Genomic DNA, 27257 nt, shown 5'->3' with positions numbered 1-27257 from the left:
TATTTAGCATTTGGCTAAAATATATTTTAGATACATTTTTTAAGTTCTCTTGCAGATAGTTCAGCCATTACACATTTCCTATTAGCTACAGTGTATACAAATACTTATATCTTTATCAGCCATTTACATTTTTAATGGCTTTTACAGCTACAGAATCATAGAATGCTTTTAGGCTGAAAGGATTTTTGGTGGCCACCTGCTCTAAAGCCCTGCTCGAAGCAGGATCTAAAAAGTTCTGTCAGGCTGCTCAGCATCTTATCTCACAGAGCTGTCAATAGCTTCAAGGAGGTAATTTCACTGTCTTTGTGTTTGAGCACAGAAGTATTTTTCCCTTGAGTCAAACTGGAATTTTCCTTGCTGCAGCCTGTGTCTGCACTTCTCTGACAAGAATCTGATTCCATAATATTTCTATAGCACTATAGGAAACATTCTGTGATAGATTTTATATAAAATATGCTCTACTACATATATATCTTATATAACCTCCAAAACATAGACATTCATACACTTTAATAATACAGGCAAAGCCAAATATTTGAAGAGAAGCATGTACCAATTCCTCATCAGATTAATATATTACTGACACAGGGTAGTCTTCACTCCCACGCTATGAAATCATGTTCAATTTTGTCTTATCCTTGAGCATGTGGTGGACATCTTTCTTAGTACTATCTGATGTTAGCTGAATGATGAGGAATTTCTAGGTTAAAAATACTTACATTTTAGTTCTATAAAACAACCTTTATAGTTTTTTCATCTCTTCATAAAGCTTGTGAGTGTAAGAAAAAGTGTCATGGGCATCCTAAGATTCCTATAAATGAATCAGAGATGCTTGTTAAAAGCTAGGATAGCTTTTTGTTTCCTTCTGTTATTTCTAGAGGCTGACATTTACCTTTCTAAATATTGGGGAGAAAAGGAGAAAAAAAAAAAAAAAAAAAAGGAGGGGGGAGAAAAAGTGATAATGACTTCAAAGGCACAAAATGTCACACTGCTGTCTTAAGTCACCTACTGTGCTTCCTGCTAGAATAAAGCAGCAATCTGAACGTTTTGTCTCAACTACATTAAAGAAAATGCCTGTGTTGGGCACTATGGTAACAGCTGGATAGCAGCAGGAAGTTATTTAGCTCAACACTGTTACAAGGTTTTCAAGGGTGTAGTATGTTATCTAGCAAATAGAAAAAAAAATCCAGGTTAATCTTAGAAAAAATTATTTAGTCTTAGTTTTCTAAGTAAATGCTACTGACACCAATTAGGAGAGCTAGAAATGTACAAAAGCAGAACTAAAACATCCAACAGCTCATTTGCTCTGTATTAACCAACTCCATGAATTTGTGTGACAAGGCACAACTTTATTTTCTGCTCTGAGTTGCAATCAACTGAACTTTCTTATATAGATATTTAAGAACAACTGTTTGGAATAAAATGTCCTTTATTACTTGGCTTTTGTATCGTATCCGTGTAAGAATTAATTGTTCTAAGTCCACAACTGATCTTTTATTTTTTAAATCAGTCATTTGGCAATTGTTCCATGATTTGTAATTTATTTTTTAAATCAGTCGTTGTTTGGCAATTGTTCCGTTTTTCTGGGAATATTTTCTAAACTATCATGCAGGAGAAGGCACACTTCCACATTTCCCAGATGATTTCCATTTGGTGAATGCTGTTTAGGCAAGTAAGAATCCTAAACATTTGCTATTACCAGATGTTTCTATTCATCTGGGCAACCGAAAGGAGAAATATTCTCGGATAGTGATTCTCATAAAGATCTTATAACTATTGAGGCTTTTTGACATAGCTAAACTCAGTGTCACTTCATCATCCTGAGCTGTAAAATGTTCCAGATTTAATTGAGATCAGTGGATGTGAAGGAACATTCTGCATGGGAAAGGTTTGGTTGTCGTCAGCTCACATTAAGCTGGTTTGTTTCAGTAAGAGCTGTTTGTTGTTTGCCTTTCTCACCCACTTCCCAACACAAGCAAGAGCCAACCACGGATTTAAGTTCCATCCCCAAACCCTGTTGGCCTGTAAGTGCTCTGGGTTCTGGTCAAGTTGTTAGAACAGCTGCATTCATCTTAAGTTGTTGGTTCTGTGTATGTTTATGTACCTGCTGGTGGAGAATGGAAGGCAGAAAGACTAAGTTCTGCCACACAAGGCCTGTGGAGAAGAGGCTTTGTTAAAAATGATGCTGGGAACAATGCCTAGAGCAATGCTATTGGAATTGTTTGGTAGGCAGCAGACCAGTTATTTTCTTGACAATATATTTCATTCCAGTGTGTATTTCTTTCTGATCAGAGTTTATACTTCTGAAGAATGCTGTTTGGTTGTTTTTACAATTAGCATGAATAAGGAAAGACAGAAGTAACCCACAAAAGCTCGGGTACAGCAGTGGCTTTGAACAACTTAGAAATCTACACATACGGAAGGGAAAGAAAAGAAAAGAAAAAGGAAGATAATTGCTTCTTTAATTACAATCTCACCAAATGGCAAAACGTTAATGGAGAAGTGGAGATCTGTTGGGATTTGTCTCAGGAGTAGAAATGAGCTTTTCTGAGGGGTGTTGCTTCCAACCTTTGCTGGAACCATTGCATGAATGATTCCTGTTTCCCTGCTCTGAGTAATGAAGGCATAATGGAAAACTATTAAATTAATTAAGAAACATTTTGGCTTCTGATACATGCACCTTCCTAGCAAGTGCTGTATCAAGGTCATTTATTGGAATCTCAAGATAATAGTACGTAAATTGTGAAAATGTGTTTTAAAAAAGAGGAATTTTGCATATTTTGTAAGCTGAGCAGTGACAGCATCACTGGCAATGTAATTAAGAGTCTTGCAACATTACCCACGTTTACTAATACAGAAAGAGTACAACTTGTAAAACAGGTATTCCTGAGCCCACAGGTCATCAATCACTTATTTGTCTAATAGCTGGGTGCTCTTCGGGATCAGCCTGTATCATTGCACCTCTTGGATGACTACATCCCACAGAAAAATGGTATTTGACATACTGCACCCTGCTAACAAAATCCCTTTGTTAACTTCAGCATATAATTAGCCACTGTCATGCATATGAAGGGTCTGCTGTAGCAGCTCAATGGCAGCAGCTATCGGACATCAGGAGATCCAGGCAGCCCATGCTGGTGTCCAGGCAGTTTCGCAGCATGTCCTTGCAGTTTACACTCCTACTTCTCCCCTCTAGAATGTGTCCAGAGAAGCTCCAAAGACTAACATCTGTGGAAGATCGGCTGGGCACACGGAAGCGTAGGGAGCAAAGGCTTGCAAACAACAGTCACTGCTTACCGGTGGGTGAACAGTAACTGCAGCTTGCCAGAGCTGGTTGGTGTGGCTGCTACTGAAGTTCACAGGCACTTGCCCCACTTTTTTGTAGACTTGAACACCATAGGTACCTTGTGCTGGTCTGTTGTGAAAGGTTAAAGGCATTAGTGCATTGAGAAAATAGGAAAGTTTGAGAGTAAAACCTAAATTCAGTAAGTCAAACTTTTATCAGTGTGGTCCACACCCTTGCTTGGGTTGCTTATCCCAGATACCAGGTATGTTAAAATGGAAGTGTGTCTGTGGCTAATGATAATCATGTAAGAGAAAACCTAAGCCTGGGGCTTGCAGACCGATTGGAGTCAAACTATTCCTGAAACTATCTTTCCTAATTCTTGATCCCAATCTGGAAAGAGTCTGTTGGCACTTTGTCCATTGCTTTCTGTTCTGCTGCTGCCCAGCCAAGATTTGGATGATGATCTTGAATTTCCCTCATATATATTTATTCTCAGGCATTGTCAATGGGATGGGGGGGAAATGAATGACCAAAGTGATCATTTACAAGGAACATGCTTGTTAACCATAACATTCCTCTTAATTTCTCTCTCCCTGTTTTCTCCTATCAAGATAATGTCTGGAAGCATGCAGGGAATAGGCAAGCATTGCCTTGAGGTTGGCATTTTTCTGCTTGCTGTATCACTGGCTTACATAGTACCTGTGTGCCAGAACTAATATCCTAGCACAAAGTAATTATGAACAGAAAACCATGTATGTGGTTATGTGTCACATGCTTGCTAAATCCAAAGTCCCAGTTCTAGATAATTATTTCTTGTATTGATCAGATCAAACAGAACTAAAATGAATCAATAGTTGCATGCATGTTTACCATTTCCTTCTTCATTTGGCATTTATCCTTGTTCACTGTCTCAGTGAGTTGTGAAAGAAAGTAAACACTCTGTGTTTGTCCCTGATTTGACACTGCGTGTAAGTGAACTTAGAAGTAGTTTCAGTTAGTGTAGCCAGACATCAAAAGAAGGTTAGGTTTTTGCATGATTAAGTGCTAACTTTTCCACAGGGCATGTATTACTGGGTTTAGTATTGCTGCCATGATTGGATGCTTTGGGAATTATAGGAGAGTTTGTCCTCCCTAAGATTTCATTGCTGAAACTAGAAAGGCTTACCATGTTTTTCAGTGTTTGCTATGTCTGTACTATGATGATACCTCTAATTATCTTCAACTTCCCTTTGGACTTTTCCTCTACCTTCACTAAAATGTAATGAGAAGGATGTTTATTACCTGCTTGCAATGAAAGGAAATGAAGAACACGCTGTAATAGTAAGTGCTGTGCATAGAGGGACTGGGTGTCATATGCTTTCAGAAGAGAATCAGAGTTGATTTTCTGTGGATCAGCATACAAATGCAAGGCTTTCCTGTTTCTGTGTATCTCTTCTTCCAATGGTAGCAAGAACATTGGATGTAATTCAAGAGGAAAACACAGCTTTCAGCCATCTGTTACTTGTCAGTTATTCAATTTTCTATTGTCATATTCATGAGAAAATATCCTTCGTTAAGGCACTGTTTTGTCATTTTTCTGCATTTGATTTTGTTTCTCTGCTGCATCTATGAAATTTCAGTTCTGGACTGCATAGGATTTTTCACTCCATTCATTAACCTGATCATAATGGACCAATTAAAGAGTCTATAAGATTAGTAGGAAATAAGAAATTACATTAATTTCTTGGGGAATATACCAAGAGACTCAGTTTCCCATTGAACCTCTGTGAGTCATGACCCATTATTGACTAAACAGTTTGTGCCAGAGAAGTGTTTGCTAAGTCCAGTTTTTATTTATCTGACTCAAACAGCTTGGAATAGATTGACATTTTAAAGGCTATTGTGTAAAGACAGTTTCAGAGACTATACCTGTGGTATGGTCTGATTTCTCAGTTTTATATGATTTGTGATATTTTTGAATCATAGACTCGGAGTATTTCAAGTTGGAAAAGATCTCAGGAGGTGATCTAATCCAGCCTCCTGCAGGGTTGGCCATGAGATCAGATCACTTCACCCAGAGCTTCTTCCAAACTGGTCATAAAGCCCTCCAGTGATGGGGACTGCTTGACTGTCTTCATATTTGAAAAGCTTTTGCTTATACCCACTCAGAACCTCTTGTGTCTGTCCATGCATATTGTCCCCTGCCCTTCCACAACACACCACTGCCTCCATTTTCTTGGCAGCTCCCTATGTATACAGGAAGGTCACTGGTAGGTCCCCCAAGTCCTACCTTCTCCAGGCCAAACAAGTCCTCCCTCTTCCTTTAGCCACCCTGACCATCCTGGTGGTCCAGTAGTGCTGACCTCACCCCAGATGGTAAGTGTTTTTCTTTTACTGGTGTCCCCAAAAATGGATGCAGTATTCTAAATGTGGTCTTGAAAATGTTACCAGAAGGATGTTGAAAGATAATCTTTGCATGAAACAATTTGAAACGTTTGGAAACTGTCCAATATGAAAATTGTCCAAGAAAATATGAACATTTGTCTCCATCCACTTGGTGGTGACAAAGATATTGGTAGAAATGTTCTTCAAAGTTTAATTACTTCTTGTAGTTCAAGTACCACCACTGTACGATTCCATCTGCAATCAAAAGTACTTTGAAGCAATACAAATAGTTCTAATGCTCTTGGGTCACCAAACTCTTTGCATTGGCTTTACAGTACGACTGCTCTCTTTGGCTTACAATTCCACTGATTTACAATTTTATTCAAAATTAACTTGAAAATCAGTTCAACTCAACAGAAAAAAACCCAAACCAAAACAAAAACCACACAAACCCAACCTGCTTAGTTAGAAAAGAAATGTTTTAGGAGCATAACTGTCTTTATTCTTTTCTGTTTTCTTACTTCCATTTCTTCTAGGTATTGGTGAGAGGGCATTTTGGGATTGTTTTACCAAAGTTTCTAATTTAGACATGAAAACCTGTAAGTGGATCACTGTAAAAGCACTTTCTGACCTCTAAAAACAATCTGCTTCATTTGGAAAACTATCAAAACCTCAACAGAGCAAGGGCCATTGTGAAAATCATTGCTAATGAATGTATTAATAATGTGGTATGACAAGGATTTATAAGATTAAATATTTGTGCTCACATTGCAGTGTTAAGGTACAAGCCTCCTCTTGTATCATATTATGCCAAAGATCCTTAAATAAATGATCTTACTCTGGACCGATGTGAAATGAGTTTAGACTGATGTGACACTCACTACTGTGAGCTATTTCTCAGACAGTGAGACATGTACAGTAATCACTTTGGCATTTTTAGGCAACTGAATTCTGTCTAGATCACACAAATATTGCCTGCAATAATCAAGCCTTTTACATTTGTTTATTTTCCTCTTCAGGAAATAGAGGATAACACTTGAAAAAAATTAGAATGTGCATACATTTCAGAAGACAGATTTAGGTTATTTATTTGAGGTGTGTTTTACCATTGCAGTCAGTTGTGTGTGTCTAAAGTGATTTGTTTCCATAGCACATTTCTTGAGGCCATCTCTGTTCACATTAAAGAACATCCTTGAGATACTTTACAGGTTGGACTTGATGATCTTTGAGGTCTCTTCCAACCTTGGTGATACTGTGATACTTAAATAATACTGTTACAGTATTTCCCCGGATAATGGTCTGCATTTTCTCTACAGTTCTCTTGTGTGGAAATTACTTTGTGTTTTTTCTTGGGTTTAGTCTGCACAGATTCTCTGAAGATTTCACATTGAGAGAAATGCCAACCTCCTGAGAGACCCCCCCCACATTACCAGTGACTAAATGGAAAAGTAATTTATTCTTATGAAGGAATGAGAGCGATACTAGCCTCACCAGATGCCAGAAGTATGGAAACAAATACAAGGATACAATTTCTTTTAAGAACCACTGTAAAACATGTATTTTTAAAAATATTTTTGCAGGACAAGTACTAGAAGTACAGTACTTAAGTTAGATTGTAAACCAAGAAAGATGGCTGCCTGAAGTCTGTCATGAGCATAACCATGACTTTGCAGTGTCAAATTACAAAGCATTGGTAGCACTGCAGTCAAAGTGTTGTTATCTTTAAAAGTAATGTTAACATGAACCTATCTTTTCTGATAGCTTTTCATTAGACTCAATATATTTCTAAAGTCTCAGACCTTTTGAACTAGTTTTTCCTTTAGTTCAGGGAAAACTTTTGTTCATCTCTTGTCGGCTCAGCAGCATTGTTGGGCTGCATAGGTAAATATTACAGTTTAAGTTGTGGGTCATTCTTTTTTGAATGAAGAGCAAGTAGTATATGGACTTGCATCTTAAGTTACTGATTATTGTTGATTACTGAATATTAATTGTGATTTTTTTTTCTGAGTGACCAAAGGGAGTTTATGATTTCATTACTTATGTTAAGTTACTATAATTACTTGTAATAACTAGAAGCTTTGAATTAAATTGAAGTCTTAATAGATGTTAGACAACATAAAGTGAGAAATAGTCCTTATCCAAAAGGGCTTCCAGTCTAAGCCCTGGAATTTGCAGGCTCTCTGGCACATTGTATAACTAGACTGCTTCTCCTGAAATTGTCCCAAAACATTTCTGACAAATCTTCAGAGATTATGAATTGAAAAACATAAGTTCACACTGATCATATGCACAATGAGGAAACCAACAAAGTTTGAGAATGTTTCTCCAAGTAGCTGGCTTTTTTTTTTTTTTTTCAGGACATCAGGAAGCAGGTCCCCTATATAACTCCAAATATCTTGGCTATATTAAATGTTGTTTTGACTAATCATGAAGGCACCTGAGTTTCTAAAAAAATAGAAAAAAGGTTAACAATATTTTAATGTTGCACAACAAAGATCTTAGTCTTGAAAATTATTAGATGATTTTGGCCACAACTACCAAAGAAAATGGCTTGAGTTTTCTGTCTGATCTGGAAAATGTTAGTGCAAATACATGAAATGAGAACATAATATAAAGTGAGGGAAGAGGGGGCAGAAGAGTCCATGGTAAACTACTTAATAAGTGGCACTGCTTGATTTACTTTGATAGCCTTATGATTTATATGCAAAGATTAAGAAAAAACTATAACACAGTCCAAGCTGTACTGAGACACACCACCAGCAGGCAACTCATGTCATGAGTACTTAAAAGATTAGCATCTCAGTTCCCATATGCAGTCAATTAGGAGAAGTCTATACATTTCAGAACAACTAACTGCACCATCATTCTTTCAGTGAAGGTGGTTCTCAAGAGCCACACCTTCCTTAGGACAAACTTGTGACTTTATTAGTATTGATCTTGTCAGCTGGCCAGCAGCAGCATCCATGAGACTTTGCAGGGCCCATCAGGTTGTGGACCAGCCACGCACATATTCCACCCTTGCACTGCGTTGCGTTGAACAGATTTAAGTCCTAACAAGCCGTTAATAGTGGGGAAAAGGGGTGAGAGCAAGAAGAGATCTGCGATAAACATGCGCCAGAAACCGTCTGGAGAAGATGAGGTGAAAGGGGCCGTTCGAGATGGTAAGGGAGGAGAAGGAGCCTCCGGCCTGGCTAAGACGGCGCGGAGCTGGGGTGCGGTGGGAGCTGAGGCGATGAGGGGACGGAGAAGCAGCCGGAGCTGAGATGTGGCACAGGCGGGACAAGCGAGACTGAAAGCGGTGCGGGGGGCCTTCGGCAGGAGCTGCCGTTCTGCGCTTCCCGCATGTTGCCACTACGTGCCGCTCTTCGTCGGCAGGAGTCGACCTGTGGCGGCCACCCCCTGCCGCCAAGGGGCGCTGCTTTCTGCTCCCCTCGGAGCCGTGGAGAAGGGCCGGAGAGGCTGCCGGGAGCCGCCATTTTCTCGGCGCGCGCTGGCTGTGGGACTGCCGGTAGCCGGTGATGGAAAGGACGGGGGATGAGACGCGGTGAGTTGTCAGGCGGGTGCGTCCGTAGCTGTCGGTACCCCGTGGTAGTGGGAGAGATGGGCTCTTTGGCTGTCCGCTCTGCCGGATCTCGCTGCCCCCCGTGCAGCTCGGCAGGGATCCCCGCTAAGGGGCAGGGGCTACCCACGCAGATGGTGCTGGAGTTCCCGAGGGCTGCCGGGGACGTCGCCGCCCCCGGTCTCTCCCGCGCGGTGGGGGCGGCGGCGGGGGTAGCCACCGCCGGGGTTAACCGCCGGCCGGGGCAGGCGTTGCCATGGGAACGGGGCGCGCTCCCCCCGTGGTCAGCTGCCGGTGCGGCCGGGCCGGACCCGACCCTCCGGCTCACCCTGACCCCTGTCCCGGAGCCTGTCCCTCCGGGTGGCTCTGCGGTCCGTGTCCCGACTGCTAGTTGGAAGGTTCAAAAGCGGCTTTCCTGTGAATAGAACATTCAATGTTGTGTTCTCTTTACATAATTGAAAGAATAATTGGCTGTGCTAATACGCGCTTTTGTGGTCGCCTGATTCTTTTGACATACTTAGAGATTGTCTTGCTTCGCCTTGTCCACTCTCCCAATAGACCCATCACTTTCTAGAACGCTCTTTGTGCTTCTAGTTATTAAAAATGCAGCTTTTGTTCGGGTTTTCGATGGTAAGAATTTAGTATTTATTAAGAATTCTGCAGGAAGAAGTTCATTCGGCTCGTATTTTTTCGTCTTTAATTCAAACTTCAGGCAGTTCCCTTTTGCACAATGGCTATGTATTTATGCTGATAGTATTTAGCATTTTTGGGTTTTTTTTCTGCGGGTGCTCTGATAATCCTATGTACCTGACAGAAGTCCTGTAAAGGAGTGTAAGAACTATTTTTGGTCCTGCTCATTTCTGGCATAACTGTTACTACTCTACATCTGCTAAAATGTGTAATTTTGTTCATGAACCCGCTTTTAGATGCTTCTGCAGAACTGCTGTCCTTATCCCATCATTGCTACAATCTTATGTTGCAATTTGAGTGCTTGTCGTGTAGCTAAGTGGGGAGATTTTGTTCTTTCAACGAACAATTAGAAACTACAAGATCTTACAGTAAACCAGTTTGGAAGGAAAGGCAGCCAGCTTGGGCAGGGACGATGCCTGTTTTGTCAAACACTGTTGTAAAAACGTAATACCTTAACAAAGAACAGTATAATATACATTATAAGCTACTCTTTGTTCATCGTGAAGTAAATCACCACATAACAGAAGAAATTCCCTGTAAGAAAGCAAGTACTCATGTGATGGATTTGAACATTAAGCTTTTCTCTAACTTTTTTAAATTTTCCTGACTGCTTCACTTTGCTGTCTACTTGATTATATTGTGGTTTTCTTTGGGACCCTTTAAAGAATACCCCTGTACTTCTTTCCATAGAAAACTTGTCACCTACAGCATTGGTTAAAAAAAGGCAGAAGAAGGGTTAATATATGGTTTGTAGTTCTCTGACCTTGTCCTCTGTAACCAGCAGCAAAAGCAAAAGAATTCCATGAGGGTGATTGCTTGGTTGTGGAATTTTTGACTACTCCCACTGATATAAGGCAGAGGTGTATTTGTTATCAGAACAGTGAGAAAATGTGTGTTCCTATCTCAGTTTTTGAAGTAAGAATATGGATGTCATTTCAGGCCTCTGAGTACCTGTGATAGTGCTTCTACATCTGTTTCTGTCTTCTCAGGGTGAGTGAGACAGCTGTAGGGAGCTGGAGAGTTTCAGCAAGTCTAATTTATGTCAGATGCAGAATTTCCTAGGAGAGAGGAGGGCGACTGGAACAAGATTCAGTGCTCCAACCTTGTTACCTTTTTGCCACCCTCTAGTTTTTAATTCCAGGATTTTGTATTGCCCCTGTTGGATCCCCTGAAGTCTCCCCAGTAATTAGTGCCTTGCTAATTTTAGTAAAACATTTGAATTTCAGACATTCCCTGATCTCGGCCTCTTCCAACTTTGGAATGTATTTCAATTTGGATTTCTTGGCCAAAGGATAGGATTTTGAAGTGTTTTCTTTTTTCATCATAGCTTTGGAGTTGTGCCTTTGTAAACTATGTTCTCTGAAAAGGAAAATTTTTCATCTGTTGTTTTTTTCTACCAAGAGCAATGTAAATACTGGGATTTGTTCTAAAGATGGATGGAAAGTAGAGATGAAACCAGTAGCTACTTTGATTAATCTATTACTAAACTTGGTCTGATTGAATGCTAACTATTTAGAGTAAAACTGTGAGTACCCTTTGCATTTTATTCATTCAGGGCTTAACAGTGCACAGTCCTGTACTACTTTTTATGTCTTGTAGCATGTAGTCTGTCTTGTGGAGGTCTAAACAAAAATACACTGAATGTGACAATTGAAAATTAGGCTCCAGAAATAGTAAGATTTTTGAATACCAAAAAAAAGGTTGAAAATGTGATAAGACTGAAGGAGACATGCCACAAAGCTTGAATTGAATGTCACTCCTATTGCAGAAAATGTATAATGAAGCAACACTTACCTTGTAGCTTGATGTCCTCCTCCTGCTATATTTTGGAAGGTTTCTTATTGAATAGGAAGGCAAGCAGAGTGTTTTCAACAGGTGGAACTTTCATATTTAATTTTTGGCACGATAGTAGAATTAGAATGAATCCAAAAGTCATCCCAATTTCCCAACAAATTTATAAGTAAAATGTAGAATATAATTCCAGAGAGATTTCCAAGTTTACAAATTATTTGTGTGTATGTATATGTATGTATACATACACACACACATATTCATGTCATTGTTTAGTATCAAAACATACTTTCTGATATCACTAGCAGTGTTTCTGCATGAGGCTGCAGTTAAATGAATGTGACACTGGTATGGTTGGGAGGATTAGCTGGGTGGAAGTTAACACCTTCACCAGCGAGCAAGGCAGATGGTGATGGGCTCTTTGTACTTACGTGGTTTTACAACTTTGCTTTACAATCCAGAAGATTCAGCAGTTTTACTGAGGAACTAATTGGGCTGCCATAGCTGAAGTTCCCTATCATTGTCTCCTTGATGAAAGACACCCCTTTTTCATCAATTTTAAGTTTAAATGGTCTGTGAAAGGATGTAGCACCAAAAGGTGGAGCACAGTTTATACTCTAGAAAAAGTGATGTATTCCAGGGCACTGCAGATGTTGATAGGCATTTTTTACTGTTGGCTTTTCTGCTTAATATACTCCCACTGACTGCATATTTTTTTATTTCTTTAACAAAGGGGCACTAACTCAACTCTTAGGGCCACATTTCTATAGTGGTGCACTTTACATTCACAGATTTAAGCTTCAGTTTGTTTATTTATCTTGTCTGTTTTATAGTCGACAAAAGTATCATGTCATCTCTCCTGTTGGGAGGGTAAGAACTGCTTAGCTTGCATAGCCCCAAAATGTATTGGTAGACTTTGATGAATGGAAGTGTGCTTCAAATTGCATTAAATACAATTTCTAAGCTGTGCTCTATCAGAGGAAAAAGTTCTGAAATTGAATTCAGTTTCTCAAGGAGGAACTTAAAGCTAAATCAAATTCTTGTTAATAATGCAGCAGCTAATGAATTAGATGCTCTAAAGTTAAAGCATCAAAATTATATAGAATGTAGATATCCTGTCACTTGAATTGTGCATCTAAAATGTAAGTGCATAATATAAAAATGAAGGATCTTTTAAAAAATTGATTCCCACCCCCATGTAGTAGTGTTTGTAGTACCGAATTTGAAATGTATTTTCACAGTGATTTGTCTAAGAAGCCTTCTATGAGAAAGGGAACGCTAGCATAAATAAGCGAAGGAAGACACTGGTAGGAGCTATGGAAACAGGATGGAAAACCAACAAAGCTAATTTTCTGAAGTGCTGGGAGGGGGAAAGAAAGCCACAAACTAGTGATGTAAAAATTACTCTTTGTCTGTGATTTGCCTGAAAGAATACTTAGAAAATCTCAATAAGTTTATATGGTCCAATTCAAGTGAACACATTAAAAATTGATAGCTACATCATACACAGAACTCTGTGTGATTTACAGGAGTACAATGCCTTTCATGAAAAATAGTTCCTTATATTCCTGCCTATGCCATGAATAAAACATTCATCTTACTGGAACTGCCAGAGCAACTTGGGATGGCTGGGATTGCTCCTTCCTGTTTTATAGCTTTGTTTTAAGTTTTGTGCTTTTGGTGTTGGCTCTCCTGATCTCTCCTTTTACCTTTGGAGACTCTATGTTTTCTCAGTAGGCCTGAGGTGTAGGGTTTGGCAAGGTTGTCTTTTTGTGTGTGTGTGTTTTTGTCTTGGGGCTTTTTTTGGTGTTTGGGTTTTGGTGTGTTTTTTCTTGTTGGGTTTTTTAAATTATTTGTTTGGTTGGTTTTTTGTGGAGAGGTTGGTTCCTCCCCCTACACACACCTTATTTTTAGGTACTGTCATCTGTAGGCAATTTATTTCAGTGGCAGCAGCTGTCAGGACTAAGCCTTTGCCTTAGATAGGTTTTCCTGTGTCCAATTTTAAAATGCTAGCATCTCACATTCTGCTTTGCACCAAGCACTTAGCAAGGTGAGGCAGAGCTAAAATGACTTTCCCCAGACCTTTAGTGCTTTCTCTTTCATGGTCACTGAATAATGCTGACTTACACGTTCCTTAACAGTTCTAATTGATTATGACTTATGTTTGACTTTTGATGTCTTTGTAGGACCGTGTTTGTAGGGTACAGCATGCCATTTTTTCTGTAGTGGCTCATATTTGCTTCTTTCTTCTTGTACACCTCTAAAAACATTTATCTTGCAAGTTCACCAAAAAAAATATTTTTTTTTTTTTCTATGCCATTGGCAGGTGCAAATTTCTCCCATTCTTACTGAGAGCACTGCCCTGAATCTGTTGTTTATTGCTCTGTTCTGTACCTGTAAGACTTCTTCATGAATAAAAATGTGACATAAAAATTATTCTCTAAATGGTATGTTTCTATTGACCTGGTTTTATTTATTTCTGAGGTGGAGAGATGTAAAAGTCCTTGTGGCTAGAGTCAAGATTTAGGAGGCTCTGACAGCCCACTATAGCCTTGAGCTGCTGTGTAGGAAGCTAAGTAGGAGCTCTTTGAAAAACAGACAAATGAAGCTGAGCTGATGGGTTTATGTAAGCTTTGGTGCTGAATCAGGAGGTGTTGTGTAGATACATGCCCTCTTTATAAAATAAAGTTAAAAAAAAAACAACAGTTGGGTGTTTTTTTTTTAATGGCTACTGATAATTACATGGAAATGTGCTAATATTTGTAAACACTGTTTAAATCAGTCTCTGTGTTCCTTTATGGTTTTAATCTTTATAAATAAGGCTTTCAGTTATCAGCATACACCTTCTTTGATCTAATTGCAGCTCAGCAGGCACGAAGTGAAATTCAGTGGAGTGACATATGCATAATCTGCGTGTCAGCTAGTACAGTATGTTCTGTCTGATATTTACTCAGTGCACTACACTCACATTTCAGAATTCAGTCAACAATAAACACTAATGTTGCTCTCATAGTGAGCATGTCAAGTAGTGGAAGCTTCATGTTTACGTACCCTTTGGTCAGGAGCATGGGGTTGTGAGAGTAGGTTTCAGACTTGAAGGTTGCTGACGTGCTTCTCATGTGGAAGATTTAAAAATAGCTCCTTATAATGCCAGTCTGCTTTAGGATTAAGGAAGGAAATAATCATCTCTAATATAATATCTTTGAAAGGAAAAAAAGCAAGTTCCCCACTTTCCCTTTGAGGCATTTCAGATCTAGCTAATGCAGTGATATATTTTTGCATAAAATCCTGCCTGTTAATATTTTTAAGGCTGAATTAACGTGTTTGCTTGCAAAATCATAGTGCACAATTGTGCATTTTGAGTAAGCTAGTATTGCTTCTATGATTTTTTTTTTCTTCTAAAATAGACCATGTAAGTTGGTACCTTAGGTTGAAAGTGGAAAGTGTCTTTTATTCTATATGCATGTGATACTGCTATATCAGACTTTCTTCTTTTTAAGAATGGCAAATTTAAAGTTGAGTTCTGATAATGAAGCAGCTAAGTGGTGCTTAGAGCATGCAGATAGGTAATAAGATGTGGAGGCATAATTATTTCTGTCTTATAACTGGTTTTTTAACTTCATGTATTGTAGTCATTATAGTATGGAGTCATTCTGTATCAAAGCAAGGGTGATCTTTGTGCCCACAGTAAATTCCTAAGATAAAGTCAGGCTTGAGCTTTCGTCTGCCTTTACCTCTGATTTTACCAAGGACAGGGAGAGCAAATTGCAAAGAATGGCCGAGTAGATAATTTCTGATTTGCCACAGTTATTTTGTATGCAACGGATCAAAGAGGAGATATAGAAGCTCTATTCTGATTTTAAAGGAAATATAAACCAAAAAGAGTTTATGTGTAAAAAGATTTAAATAGGCTGAGTTGTTTACTGTTTCTGAACTCATTTCCAGATAAGTACATTAGCAGTGAAAGTATACTGCTATACATATATTGAAAGCATATGCATTTGTTTATTGTTTTCAATGCAGATTTTGGAAAGGATTCTCTAAAGGATGTGAGGCAGACTTTGCCTTCTTGTAGAATTTCTTTTAGACATACAGATAAGAAAATGACTATGTGGCTAGTGGTATTTCAGTAATGCAAATTATTTTATGAATGCATGTAGTTGTAAGGATGATAGACCCATAAGATCACTCACAATCTGTACAGAAACAGTCCTAAAGTCCTAAATTAAGATTTCTAAATGAAAATAAACATGAATTTCTAAGCTTACATTATAAAAGTAGATTGTTTTCAATACACATGGGTATTAAAAAAACCCCATATATTAGGACATCTTTCATATTACTACATGTAGCTACTGATTTATTTAATTTTTAGTTAGGGTTTGGGGGTTTTTAGGTTGGCTGTTTTTTTTTTTTAGTGGGGTTTTTTTGGGTGGGTGGTTGGTGATGGTTTGTCTGGGGTTTTTTGGGGGGTTTTTTTGGTGTTTTTTTTTTATTTCTCCCTTCAGGGTGAAACCAAGCATATAGGACAGATTTGTAGGTCAGTCAATGCACTTTGTTCAGATGCTATTTTTAAAATCACAGTATGATTTCTAGTGTCATTACATTACTCACAAACTGTCTTACAGAAGGAATTAAAGCTGGTGCTCAGAAGTAGTCTTGTGCTCTTGACTACCTGAAGCAAGCATGCTGGGTCTCTAACGTCATCCTTTCTCAACCTGCTTATGGGTTAATTATCTTTGTCATCTTGGCAGGGGATGTGGTGTTCCTGCATTTTAATTTTCCCCTCCTCCTTCTGAACTTTAAAAAAGGTTTTGTCTTTCCTGCAGAAGTTAAATCTGGTATTATATGAGCAATTATAATTGTAAGGTCTGCATTGACCTTACAGGAAGTATAATCAATATTAATGCAGGTGTTGAGGAAGATGAATATTTGCCTAATGGCCTACCTTATACAAGTGAGACCTGGAAATGGATGCATTTCAAGATTCATATAGAAAATGGAGGGGGGAGAGTTGTTCAAATTGATACATACTATATTCTTCCTTACATGCATTTATTTTTGCTGATTGCCAAATTACTTTGTGCTAAGAACTCCATTTGGGCAGTCTCATAATAATGTACTTTAACACTTTATAAGGGAGTAGGTTTGAGGTGTTTATCAGAAATAACCTGTGTTTTATCCAAGACTTTTCAGGTCAATAATATCACTACACTTGTCAGGACAAAAGATAAACTTTTACTGTGCTCAGCTTTCATACATCTTGGGATGAAGGCAGTGACTGTCAGTTTGTGGTTCTTCTGTAGGACCTGCAGGAACCAAGTTATTTATTCCACCCTCATAAAAGGGTTTTGTTTGAGTGCTCTTAGCAGCCTTCTGGCACAGAACGGCATGGGGTAGGGCTGGCAGTTGGCACTTACCCTGGAAAAGTGCAGGCAGGAGTAGGAATGTGGGACAGGTGGTAAGGAGAACGATGCTCCTTCAGGAAGAGAAGGGAGGAAAAGCTGAGGTGACAGCAGAGGTACAGAACACATGGCAGAGGGTAGGCAGGGCATGGAAAAGTGGAAACAGTGTGCTGGGCATGAATGCTAGTGCTGGGCAGTCCGAGATGCTGATCTTGAAAGCAGAGCACAGCACTTCGGTAAAATTACCCCAGGGAAACATCTGATAGTTTTTTTCATGAGATGTTATGCTAAAAGGAAAACTGGGATGTACATCTTTACAATATAAAACAAGTCCAAAGACTTTTTTTTGCTTTTGGTGGGTTTACCAGTTGATGCCCTTATGTAAAGGAAATGGTGGTCATGGCCTTCATTTGGGAAAAAGAAAGTTGTATTTCTGGAGTGGGCTGTAAAATCTTGCAAATCTGGTTGGGCTTGTATCAGTGTTTTAAATGCAATAACTTTGTATTTCAGGTTCAGAAACCTTAGGGCCAGGTTTTGCCCAGAGATTTTCTTAAACATTCTGTTGATTTTGTTCCTTCAGCATTTGTTTGTTAGGAGGTAGAACTGCTTTTAAAGCTATAAATGTGTAAATTTGTGTGTTTTTCCAGGTAAATTTTTATTGCCCTGTAAACCTTAATGATCTTCCCGCCTTTCTTTATGGATTTTGTTGTTGTTTTTAACGTTCTGGTGTTTGCCTCTGCATGGCAGGGAAGGCAGGCAAGGGTAGCATGGGAGAGAAGAGGAAGAGGTGTTATTTTAATTACATAAAGGCTAGATAGTTTAACTTAGGCAGTTTCCAGAGTTGCATATGGTTGTGATCCATTCTTCTCTTTGTGAAATTAAAACACTTATTCTTTGTTTAGGAAATAAGACAGGAGAGCCCTGCTTATGAAGAGATGACGTGTAACGGCCCAGACAACTCAGAAGCTTCTGCCACTTCAGACACTGATAGTGACCAGGAATCGGCACAGGAACGCTACCGACTAGGAACTTTTGTTGAATTTCCACTTGACTGTCCAGTTTCAGCATCAGCACTAGCACGAGCTGGCTTTGTTTATACCGGAGAAGGTGACAAAGTGAAGTGCTTCAATTGCCATACAACTATTGAAGGATGGCTGCCTGGGGATTCTGCAGTTGAGAGGCACAAAAACCTTTCTCCAAACTGCAAATTTATTACTGAGTCTGCTTTTCTGGAAAATAACATACCTCCTGTCACCCAGAACTACCAGCACAGAACTGAAAATGGTTCCAGCAGTTCAGCCCTCCCATGTACTTTGGATGACTCCTCTGATGTGGAGGCAGATTACCTTTTGAGAACTAGGCAGGTTGTGGATATGTCAGATAGTTTCTATCCTAAAAACCCCACTATGTGCAGTGAAGAGTCAAGATTAAATTCTTTTCACAACTGGCCTCTCAACAGCCAGTTGACACCAGAGGAATTAGCTAACGCTGGATTTTATTATACAGGTGTTGGTGATGAAGTGGCATGTTTTTGTTGTGGTGGAAAGCTGGAACAGTGGGAACCCAATGACATAGCTTGGTCAGAACACAAGAGGCATTTTCCCAAATGTCTTTTTGTTCTGGGCCGGGATGTTGGAAATGTTCCAAGTGAATCCATTCCTGCTGAGCTTGGGAGAAGTGGTCTGAACAGTGCACAGCAACCAAGGAATCCGTCTATGGCAAAATTTGGAAGACGTTTACAAACGTTTTTAACTTGGATATATCCTGTTGACAAGGAACAACTTGCTGAAGCTGGATTCTATAGCACAGGTAAACCAAACCTTAAAATGAGTACTATCTCCTACAAAGAAATTTTATACAAGTGTCTCATTCTGGAAAAAAAAAAAATAGATATTTTGTTATTCTACTATGGAATGATCTGCTGGAATTTCTTGACTCTCTAAACTGCATCTCGTAGTTTTTCTGTAAATTGATATGCATTATATTAAGTATTTTTAATAGTGAAGCATAAACTTGGTCTATTTTATTTTTTTTCAGTATAATACCAGTGTGTTTTCCTTGTCTGCTAGACCCCTCATTATGCATCTTTAATAATGACAACCACTGACGTTAATACTTCTTTAAAAAAGTGAAGTGCTGTCCTCTGGATACCTACCTGAGGTCTAATCAGTGGGCTTGTGGCCTGCACAGAAGCCTAGGAAAAACACAATCCAAGTTGTGTGCCATTTTAGTAACATGTGTTTGCATTGTCATATCATTCAGACATCTGGGTCTAGCAAATGCCAGTAGTACCTGTTGTAAAAGCTCTGTGAAGGCGGCGGCTCCAGTTGAAGAGCTTTTACTCTACACATGTAGTGTTTGACTTGAGTGAGACTCCAATGTCTTTGTGCAGTGGTTTCCCAATTAGATTGAATCACACAGTACCTTAAAGCTCTTTGAAATTCTGCACTGAGAAGTGCTGCAGAAGTGCAAAGTGTTGCTATTATTAGGTCACAAAGAAAAGGAGATTATCTGGGGTAATTTCTTGCTCTCCTCTGAACTGACTTCTCTTTGTAGCTCTCAGAAGAACTTTTTTATTTGACTCCATTTGTTTTACTTGTGGCCATAAATAAAAGCTTTGATATATTTTTGAATGGGTGATATAGGGGCTATATTTGTGCCCAGCAGAACTGTTTTTATTGATTTCTTCTTGGATTCCTAAAAATACCTAACTTCAGGCAGCCACATGAGAGCTGTATTTTATACTTCTTATCTGTTACATCACTTGCCAAAGTGAAATTCAGAAATATTTCATATGTTTCTTATTCTGTATTGTTTTAAACTCAAATCTCTCCTGAACATTTGTTTCAAATCATACATATTATGTCATCCTTTAAAATGGAGTTATTTTTAGTTACAGTTGCTAATCAGTAAAATGGGTGTTAATAATGTAGCTTCTTAGTTGAAAGTGTATCGCTGTATGTACTACGAGTGTGGAACTTCATTCTCACATCTTTCCTCAGGAAATGGTGATCATGTTGTGTGTTTCCATTGTGGTGGAGGATTGCAAGAGTGGAAGGAAAATGAAGACCCATGGGATCAACATGCCAAATGGTTTCCTGGGTAAGGTATTTTTTGCTGTTTTCTTGTTGCGTGTCTGAGTCTTCCTTACAGTGCACTACGTTTTAATGACAGAACATGCTAATAAAGGTTTTAGAAGGTTCACTGTGACTTAACATTGTTTGGATTCATGAAAGTAACTGATTTTTTTTTAATTTGTCCTCCCCACTTCCTTCTTAATTTTTTTTTTTCCAATGGTGGTACAGGCACTTGCTAATTATCAATTTCTGCCACTTGGAAATTCCAAATTTTGACTTGGTGCAGTGAATGGGTAGGGCGCATTTTCTTGCTACATTGCACTCATTATGGATTTGATTTAGTTTTAGTTTGCTTAAATTATGTCAGATTTGATTATTTCCTCTCAGATTATTAACTCTTACCTGAAGTTTATGTCTGCACATCAGTCTCAGTGGCAGCATGTCAGTCTCAAAGCATACTGTGTCCAGCAACGGCACACCATGATGGTCAAGTATTTGCTGAAGGTAGATAACTATTGTTGAGGAGTTATGCCATGCCCTAAATCTTCAGGTAGGGAAGAACTCTGCCCAGTGGCTAGGACTGGTTGGAAAATGGTGAAGGCAAGCATGTATGGCACCTATCTGACCAGTTACTGCTTTTCTTTGATTGCAAAAGACTAAAAAACCCCAATATTTTAACATAATGTTTGGGTTTTGTTTGAGTCTTTAGTTAGATAGACCTACGGCATCAGCTATCATGGCCAAAAAGGCTTAGGTTTCCATCTCACCAAAAATTTGAAACAGGTAAGTACTGCTGAAGCGATTATGTTGTTTTTAAGGCTGTTTAAACAACATTACTGGTGTTGACTAAACATTTAGACATTTCAAAAGCAAGCATTCTGTATGATGTAGGAAATGTAAGGAAGCTTTCCAAAGTTCATAGTCAATTTTTGTTTGCTGCTCCGGCACTTTTATTTTAACTCGATGTTTTCATTTATAGGTGCAGCTTTGTAAGAAATGAAAAGGGGATGGAATTTATAAATAATGTTCACTTAAGAGATGGATCTGGGGATTCAACAGTAAGTGTCTTGCTTACCAATATCATTTTGTTAAAATAGAAAACAGTCTTCACATAATTTTGATACGGAGTTACTCTTCTAATTATCTGCATGTGATTTAGTCCTCCTCCTGCTACTTCATTGGCAGAAAGTAGAAAGACATCAAAGTATGTTTTGGTTCTGTCATTCCAGGTTTGTAGATCTCTCAGTTCTCCTTAGCCGAGTTATTGATCACAGGTGTCAGGCACCCTGTAAATGCTGTGCATTTGGTACTGACCAACTGCTGGGTTTTTTATAGCATGAGACCCTATGGTTTGCAATTAATAATTCCTTTATTCAAGTATAGTAGATAATTCTTATTGTTAGCGGAGCATTATTAAACTGGTGTGTAGTCACTAAAACATAAAGCTAATGTTAGTTTAGAATTCTTTTATACACTAAGAATTGTGTACATATGATTGTGGCAAAGATGGGTTAACATGAAAATTTTAAACAATGTTAGAGACATAACATAACAGTGATCCCTTTGAAAGATTCAGAGCAGATTTAATCGGTTTAGTCAGTAAAATAATGGAGATCAAATAGCTATTTTCTGTCTTGGAGCTGCATAGGTTCCCTTCTGCATTCTCCAGAATGGTAATTTTGTCTGTTTATATTTCAGTTGCAGACAGAAGCTGCTGAAGGGACAACACTTCCTAAAGGTACCTGTTTAGAAAAAACCAAACCAAACCCACAAACACCACCACTCTCCCTGCTTTGCAGTATCCATCTTCACATGTCTAGTAAAGGAAATGGTTAATTGTAAAAATAACCCTATTATGTTTTTAAAGAAAGCATGACAGGCACGTTCTTGGGTGACACTCTTCCATTGCTTCTAAAGAACCATGGAATGAATTTTATTTCTTTTAGGGGAAATCTATTCATGGTTGGATAAATACTGTAAAGTGGAGATTGTAAGCCATGAAAGAAGTACGTATAGGATGCAGTCTTATTTTTATAGCTAGGAGGTATGCATCAAGTAATGAATTAATAGTGCTGTGGGATGAATGTTAAAGAATACTGAACTGAAACAACCATTGTTGCTTTTCATGAGGCAGGAAGAATTGGTCTGTTAAATGGCAAGGGCTAGGAAGCGGAGAAAGCTTAAACAGCTCAGTATGTGTTCCAGTGTTACACATTCCTGCAATGTGTTTTACAAATACCAAGCAATAAAAAGACAAGAGAGTTAAAGGGGTACTAGGAAGACAATCAAGCAGCTTCATCCGAGGGAATGATGGCTGTTGCTAATAACAGTGGTTATACAAACCCTGTTTTAGAAATCTCACATGCTGCTCAGATGTTAGAGTGAGAATTAGGTTAAAATTTTTGCTCTTTGAACAATCTTGTTAAGAATAAATTAGTCATTTGCATGTAATAGAAGAACTGTAAATAAGGCACACTGCTAACAAATTACCAGCAAATGGTATTAAAAAGAGGGGGGGGAACAAACTGAGAAATGGTTTCCCAAAATAGTGATGTGTCTTACCACAGATAGACTTGCTTGCTGATTGTGCTATATTTTGGTTTTGTAAATTAAAATCCTTTATTGGTCCCTCTAAATGTAATTATGAGTTTGGTGGGTTTTTTTTCTTTCCTGGAACTGAACTAAATTTAATGTAATGTTATCAAATGCTTACATATCTATTGTGCCTTGGAATTTTGGATGAATTTCAGTTAAGATTCAATTATAAGAATTTATGATGTTGTGATAAAACCTTTTCAAAAGAAATTGAAGTACTTGATTGGAATAGCAAATCTTGGAGGATTTCTATATTATGAATAGGTGCAGACAGGGAAAGCTAAGATGGAAGATGTCTCAAGTCTGTAGTTTTTGGGTGTTTTGACAATGTAGTTTTTACAATGAGCAAAATTCTCAAATTGGAAATACAGTTCCTTTGGATAGATATTTGCAAAGGTGTTTTAGAAGAGTACTGTAGTGAATACTGACTAATAATTGGATTCATCCTTGCTAAATTGTTTGTTTATTTTTTAATTTCTTGTTTTAGATGATCTCTTACAGAATCCTTTGGTACAAAGTGCCATAGACATGGGTTTCAGTTTGAATGAGATTAGAAACACCATGGAAAAGAAATTGCAGATGTCTGGAGAAAGTCACACATCTGTTGAGGATCTGGTAGCAGACTTAAGTGCTCAGAAAGAAAACACAAGGGAAGAAGAAACAAATGAAATCCCAGTTCAGCAGGATGAGCTTATTCAATTGCAAAACCTCTGTGTGTACTTTCATATCAGTTTTTCAGTCTGTGAAATATATCCTACTGCTATGTGTTTGTTTTGCACTCTGATCCAAGCCTTTCCTAAGGTGGAGTTACAGTATTGTAACTTAAAATTCAGGAGATTTATTTTTGGACATTAAAAAAAAAGAGCTGAACAAAGAGGGTGTTAAAATATTTGAGTGCAGCAGCATTTGTGAAATACCATGTATAAAATAAGTAACTAAGTGCGCTTGTGGGCAAGGTTATACATGCTCATTAAAAAGCCAAAATCATTGTGACAATTCATTTAAAAATAAAAGCGAGAATAACTATAGATGTGGGAGCTCTGGTGGCAAAATTAAATAGATGCTGCAATGTATCTTCAAATAGTCTACTTGAAGTTAAACAATTCTAATATGGGACTATTTATCTTTCAGTATAAAATTTTGCATGGAATACAAGTAATTTCCTTCTTGGCCAATATGAAAAAGTGTACTTCTAGTTGATGTTTCAATTGTTTGTTATCCAGCTATGCTGGGACATGCAGAGTTGTGCTCAGAAAGCCATTGTGGTACACTGCAAACAGACCAAACCCAAGACTTGTAACTGTGGACACTTACAGTTTAAGACAAGCATATGGATGAATTCATAGGGAGCAAAAGACCATCTGGTTGGCCTGATCAGCAGAGATCTTGCCAGCCTGCTACTTCAGTAAGATTTTTAATGCATGTGGCAGAAACTGAACTTGAAATGAAGATGGATATTCTTGTTGTGGTTGGCTGTGCAGAGCTTTCCCCAGCTGCTGGGGGAAGGAATTTAAAGTTTGCAATTTCAGCCCAGGCATGCTGAAATAACAGAGAGCTCACATGCAAAATTGTTTCTTTCTGTGTTACAACTCTGTAAGCTTTTGAGGTATGGGCATTTAGAAAATGGAGGCAGGGAAGGAAATCACATCCTCGTTCTTTTCACTGAGGAAACTCTCTGTTAAAAAAACTCAAATTTCCAAATTACTTAACCAGTATAAATGAGCCTTCCTTTCATCTTCTGTACAGATTTAGGGAAAGTTGTTATTGGAAAGTCTGTGAAAAGAATGGTTCCTGATTGAAATATGCATATCCTAAATTCTATAGATATTTCAAGCTCTTCTAAATATAGATAGTTGAATTCCCTGCTTGCATTGGCCAGGAAGATATCCTGAGATGGCAGCAGGGAGCAGGGGGGAGGGAGGGAGGGAAGAGGATTCCATGCTGCAGCTTGGTTTCCTAGCTTTTATAATTATTTTGTTTGCTTGTTTTTAAAGATGTGGCCTTTAAATTATATATGAAAAAAAGAAAAAAACTCAGTGGTACTAAGTATGTTAACTTCTTTTTATGTGTTTATTTTTCTTAGATCTCAGTACAGAGGAGAAGTTAAGACGCTTGCAGGAAGAAAAGCTTTGCAAAATCTGTATGGCTAAAGATATATCAGTGGTCTTCATTCCCTGTGGTCACTTAGCTGCCTGTAAGGAATGTGCTGAACCATTTGATGACTGTCCTCTGTGTCGAACAAATATTATGAAAAAACAGGAAGTTTTTATGTACTAGTGAGCTGCATGGCACTGGGGAGGCAAACGTTTCCTTCTTTACTGTAATCATGTAGCAGCATTTGGATTTTTCTGCTGTCAGACTTGACATATAGTTTAATGCTTCCCAAAATATTTTCCCCAGATGATTGATTTCTTTTGTTGTTGTTTTTTTTTAATGCAGAAAATCAGCATGTAAAGGCAAATATGTACATTCTGTAACTTCAGTTCATAGACCTGATCTGGGAAAGCCCAAGTAATGCAAAGCTTTATTTATGTGATCATTCCTTTGCTTCACCTTGGTAGGATTCTCTACAACTGAGGTTTATGCAAATACAGTTGTATAGTCTGGCCCTAAATATAATCTGTAAATAAGTGAGGTTAAATTATTATATACATGTACATTATATGAGAGATTTTAGCTTCTCAAAGATGTTATGTAAATTATCTTATTTCTATACTTTTGCTTGTGACATAATTCAGAGAATATGTGTAAACCTGCTGCCTCGATAGTTCACTTTGTTCCTGATATATGAATCCTGTCTTCCCATTTATTTTTTCTAGTTCAGATGTGTAATTTGGCTTCAGTAAACTAGTTTTATCTGTCCATTTTGCACATAAAATCCCTCTACATATAAAATACACAATAATTTCATTCCTTGAAAAGAGAACTCAAGAGAAATTAGGTTTTACATACCTTGCAAAAGGAGCAGTCTCCTTTTAAAATTGCCCTCTACACAGAGAAGTGTTCATTGTTTGAGTTCTTTGTCTTGTGTTTTTGTAACATTCAGCATTATCCCAATCATTTATGTGCTACTACTTTTGCAGTCTGCTTGTTCATAAGAAAAGATTAAATTATGTCCCTATGAAAATGCTTTTTCTTTTCTTTTTTTCCCTTTTTTTAAATTCACCAGTAGAGGTAGAAATCTTTTACTTTGGTTTTTACCAATTTGCAGTAACTAAAATTAAAAAGTTAACTATGCTAGTGACTGTCAACTTAAAATTCTTAAACAATTTCTTACTGGACTGATCCTTAATTCTCCAATTAAAGTATCATAGCTTTGTATTTAAGTCCAGCTGGTTTACAATCACTCTGCTTAATTATGTGACTTCTTCACCTTGTGAAGGTGAAATGTTCTTGTATATATTTTTATCTTTGAGTCCTAAACACTACGAGATTTGGAGTATGCAGAATATATAATTCTGTGACTTCTTCACCTTGTGAAGGTAAAATGTTCCTGTATATATATTTTTATCTTTGAGTCCTAAACACTAAGAGATTTGGAATATGCAGAATATATACAGAATATAGTTTTTCACATGATTAAAGTTTTAAATCCAGTAGACAGATATTTAATGCCTACTCTTCTATTTTTTTAAATAGGTGCTGTGGTTATTTGCTGGCATAACATTATGAGTGTTTAAAATGAAGGGCAACCCAGTTGTTCCTTGATCAGTAGATTTGATTCTCACTTTAATAAAGAACAATCACAACAGAAGGTTGCTTTCTGCTTTCGTGTTGGTTTGTTTGTTTTTGTAACTGAACTGTTACTAATTTAACCTGAACGTTAAGGATAACAAATACATTTTAACTGGAGAGGAAATAAAATCTATTGTTGGTATAAAATAATTAGTGATGACATTCAAATATGTGAGCTTTTACACACCCCACACCCCCTTTTTTTTTTTATTAAATAAATTATCATTTGGTTCTTGGAGTGTATGATGACTAGAAATTCATAAAGAATTCAGCACAGAAAACTGTTGTACCTTTGTGAAGAGTTCAGTGCTTATGAGGATTTTTGAGGACAGATAGGAACTGGCAGTTCTGACAGGCTTGTTCCTAGCTCCCATTTTCACTTACAGGGAGGCTTTCCTCTACTTTCTGAGGGAAGTCAAAGGGGCGTTTGCCTAGGAGCTTCTTGCCTGAAATAGCATGTTTAGTTAACGTTGCAAACCACGTTATGCTGACTTGCTTAAGCAGATGGTTTGTTACCTAACCTTGACCTAAGTCATGTGAGAGAGACTATCTGGGTGAGCTGGATCCAAGTTACTGGCTGCAGAACTTGGCATGAGCCTCAACAAAGCCCTGTCTGGGAAAGAGATTGGACAAATTTTACTTAGGACTGTTACAAAACTAAATCCTAGTAAGGAGATGGGTTTGGATGTAAGTATAGTATGTGAACTGTCCCAAGAGGAGTCTTAAGTAGGTCACAGAAAGTACCTTCTAATCTG

At 38.0% G+C, this 27257-nt stretch overlaps 1 protein-coding gene across 5 annotated transcripts in view; it reads left to right on the top strand.

The window, feature by feature from the left end:
* Window positions 1-26521, top strand: part of XIAP (X-linked inhibitor of apoptosis) — a 28131-nt gene extending 1610 nt beyond the window's left edge. Inside the window, exons 1-7 of one of the 5 annotated variants that reach the window (XM_068152100.1) lie at window positions 9089-9194; window positions 17998-18904; window positions 20098-20197; window positions 21152-21230; window positions 21871-22003; window positions 23255-23479; window positions 24851-26521. In XM_068152100.1, coding sequence (XP_068008201.1) covers window positions 18031-18904; window positions 20098-20197; window positions 21152-21230; window positions 21871-22003; window positions 23255-23479; window positions 24851-25044 — 1605 coding nt within the window. In that variant the 5' untranslated portion in view covers window positions 9089-9194; window positions 17998-18030 and the 3' untranslated portion in view covers window positions 25045-26521. Of the gene's footprint in view, window positions 1-9088; window positions 9195-9758; window positions 9840-17997; window positions 18905-20097; window positions 20198-21151; window positions 21231-21870; window positions 22004-23254; window positions 23480-24850 lie in introns of those variants that run through there. The other 4 variants (XM_068152098.1, XM_068152101.1, XM_068152099.1 and 1 more) reach the window with 4 other exon arrangements.
* The last annotated feature ends 736 nt before the right edge of the window (window positions 26522-27257 follow it).

Source organism: Melanerpes formicivorus, unplaced genomic scaffold (assembly GCF_026170545.1).
Source record: "Melanerpes formicivorus ecotype bairdi unplaced genomic scaffold, bMelFor1.0.p_v2 SCAF_22, whole genome shotgun sequence".
NCBI lineage: Eukaryota > Metazoa > Chordata > Aves > Piciformes > Picidae > Melanerpes > Melanerpes formicivorus.
This window is presented reverse-complemented; position numbering and strand designations above follow the sequence as displayed.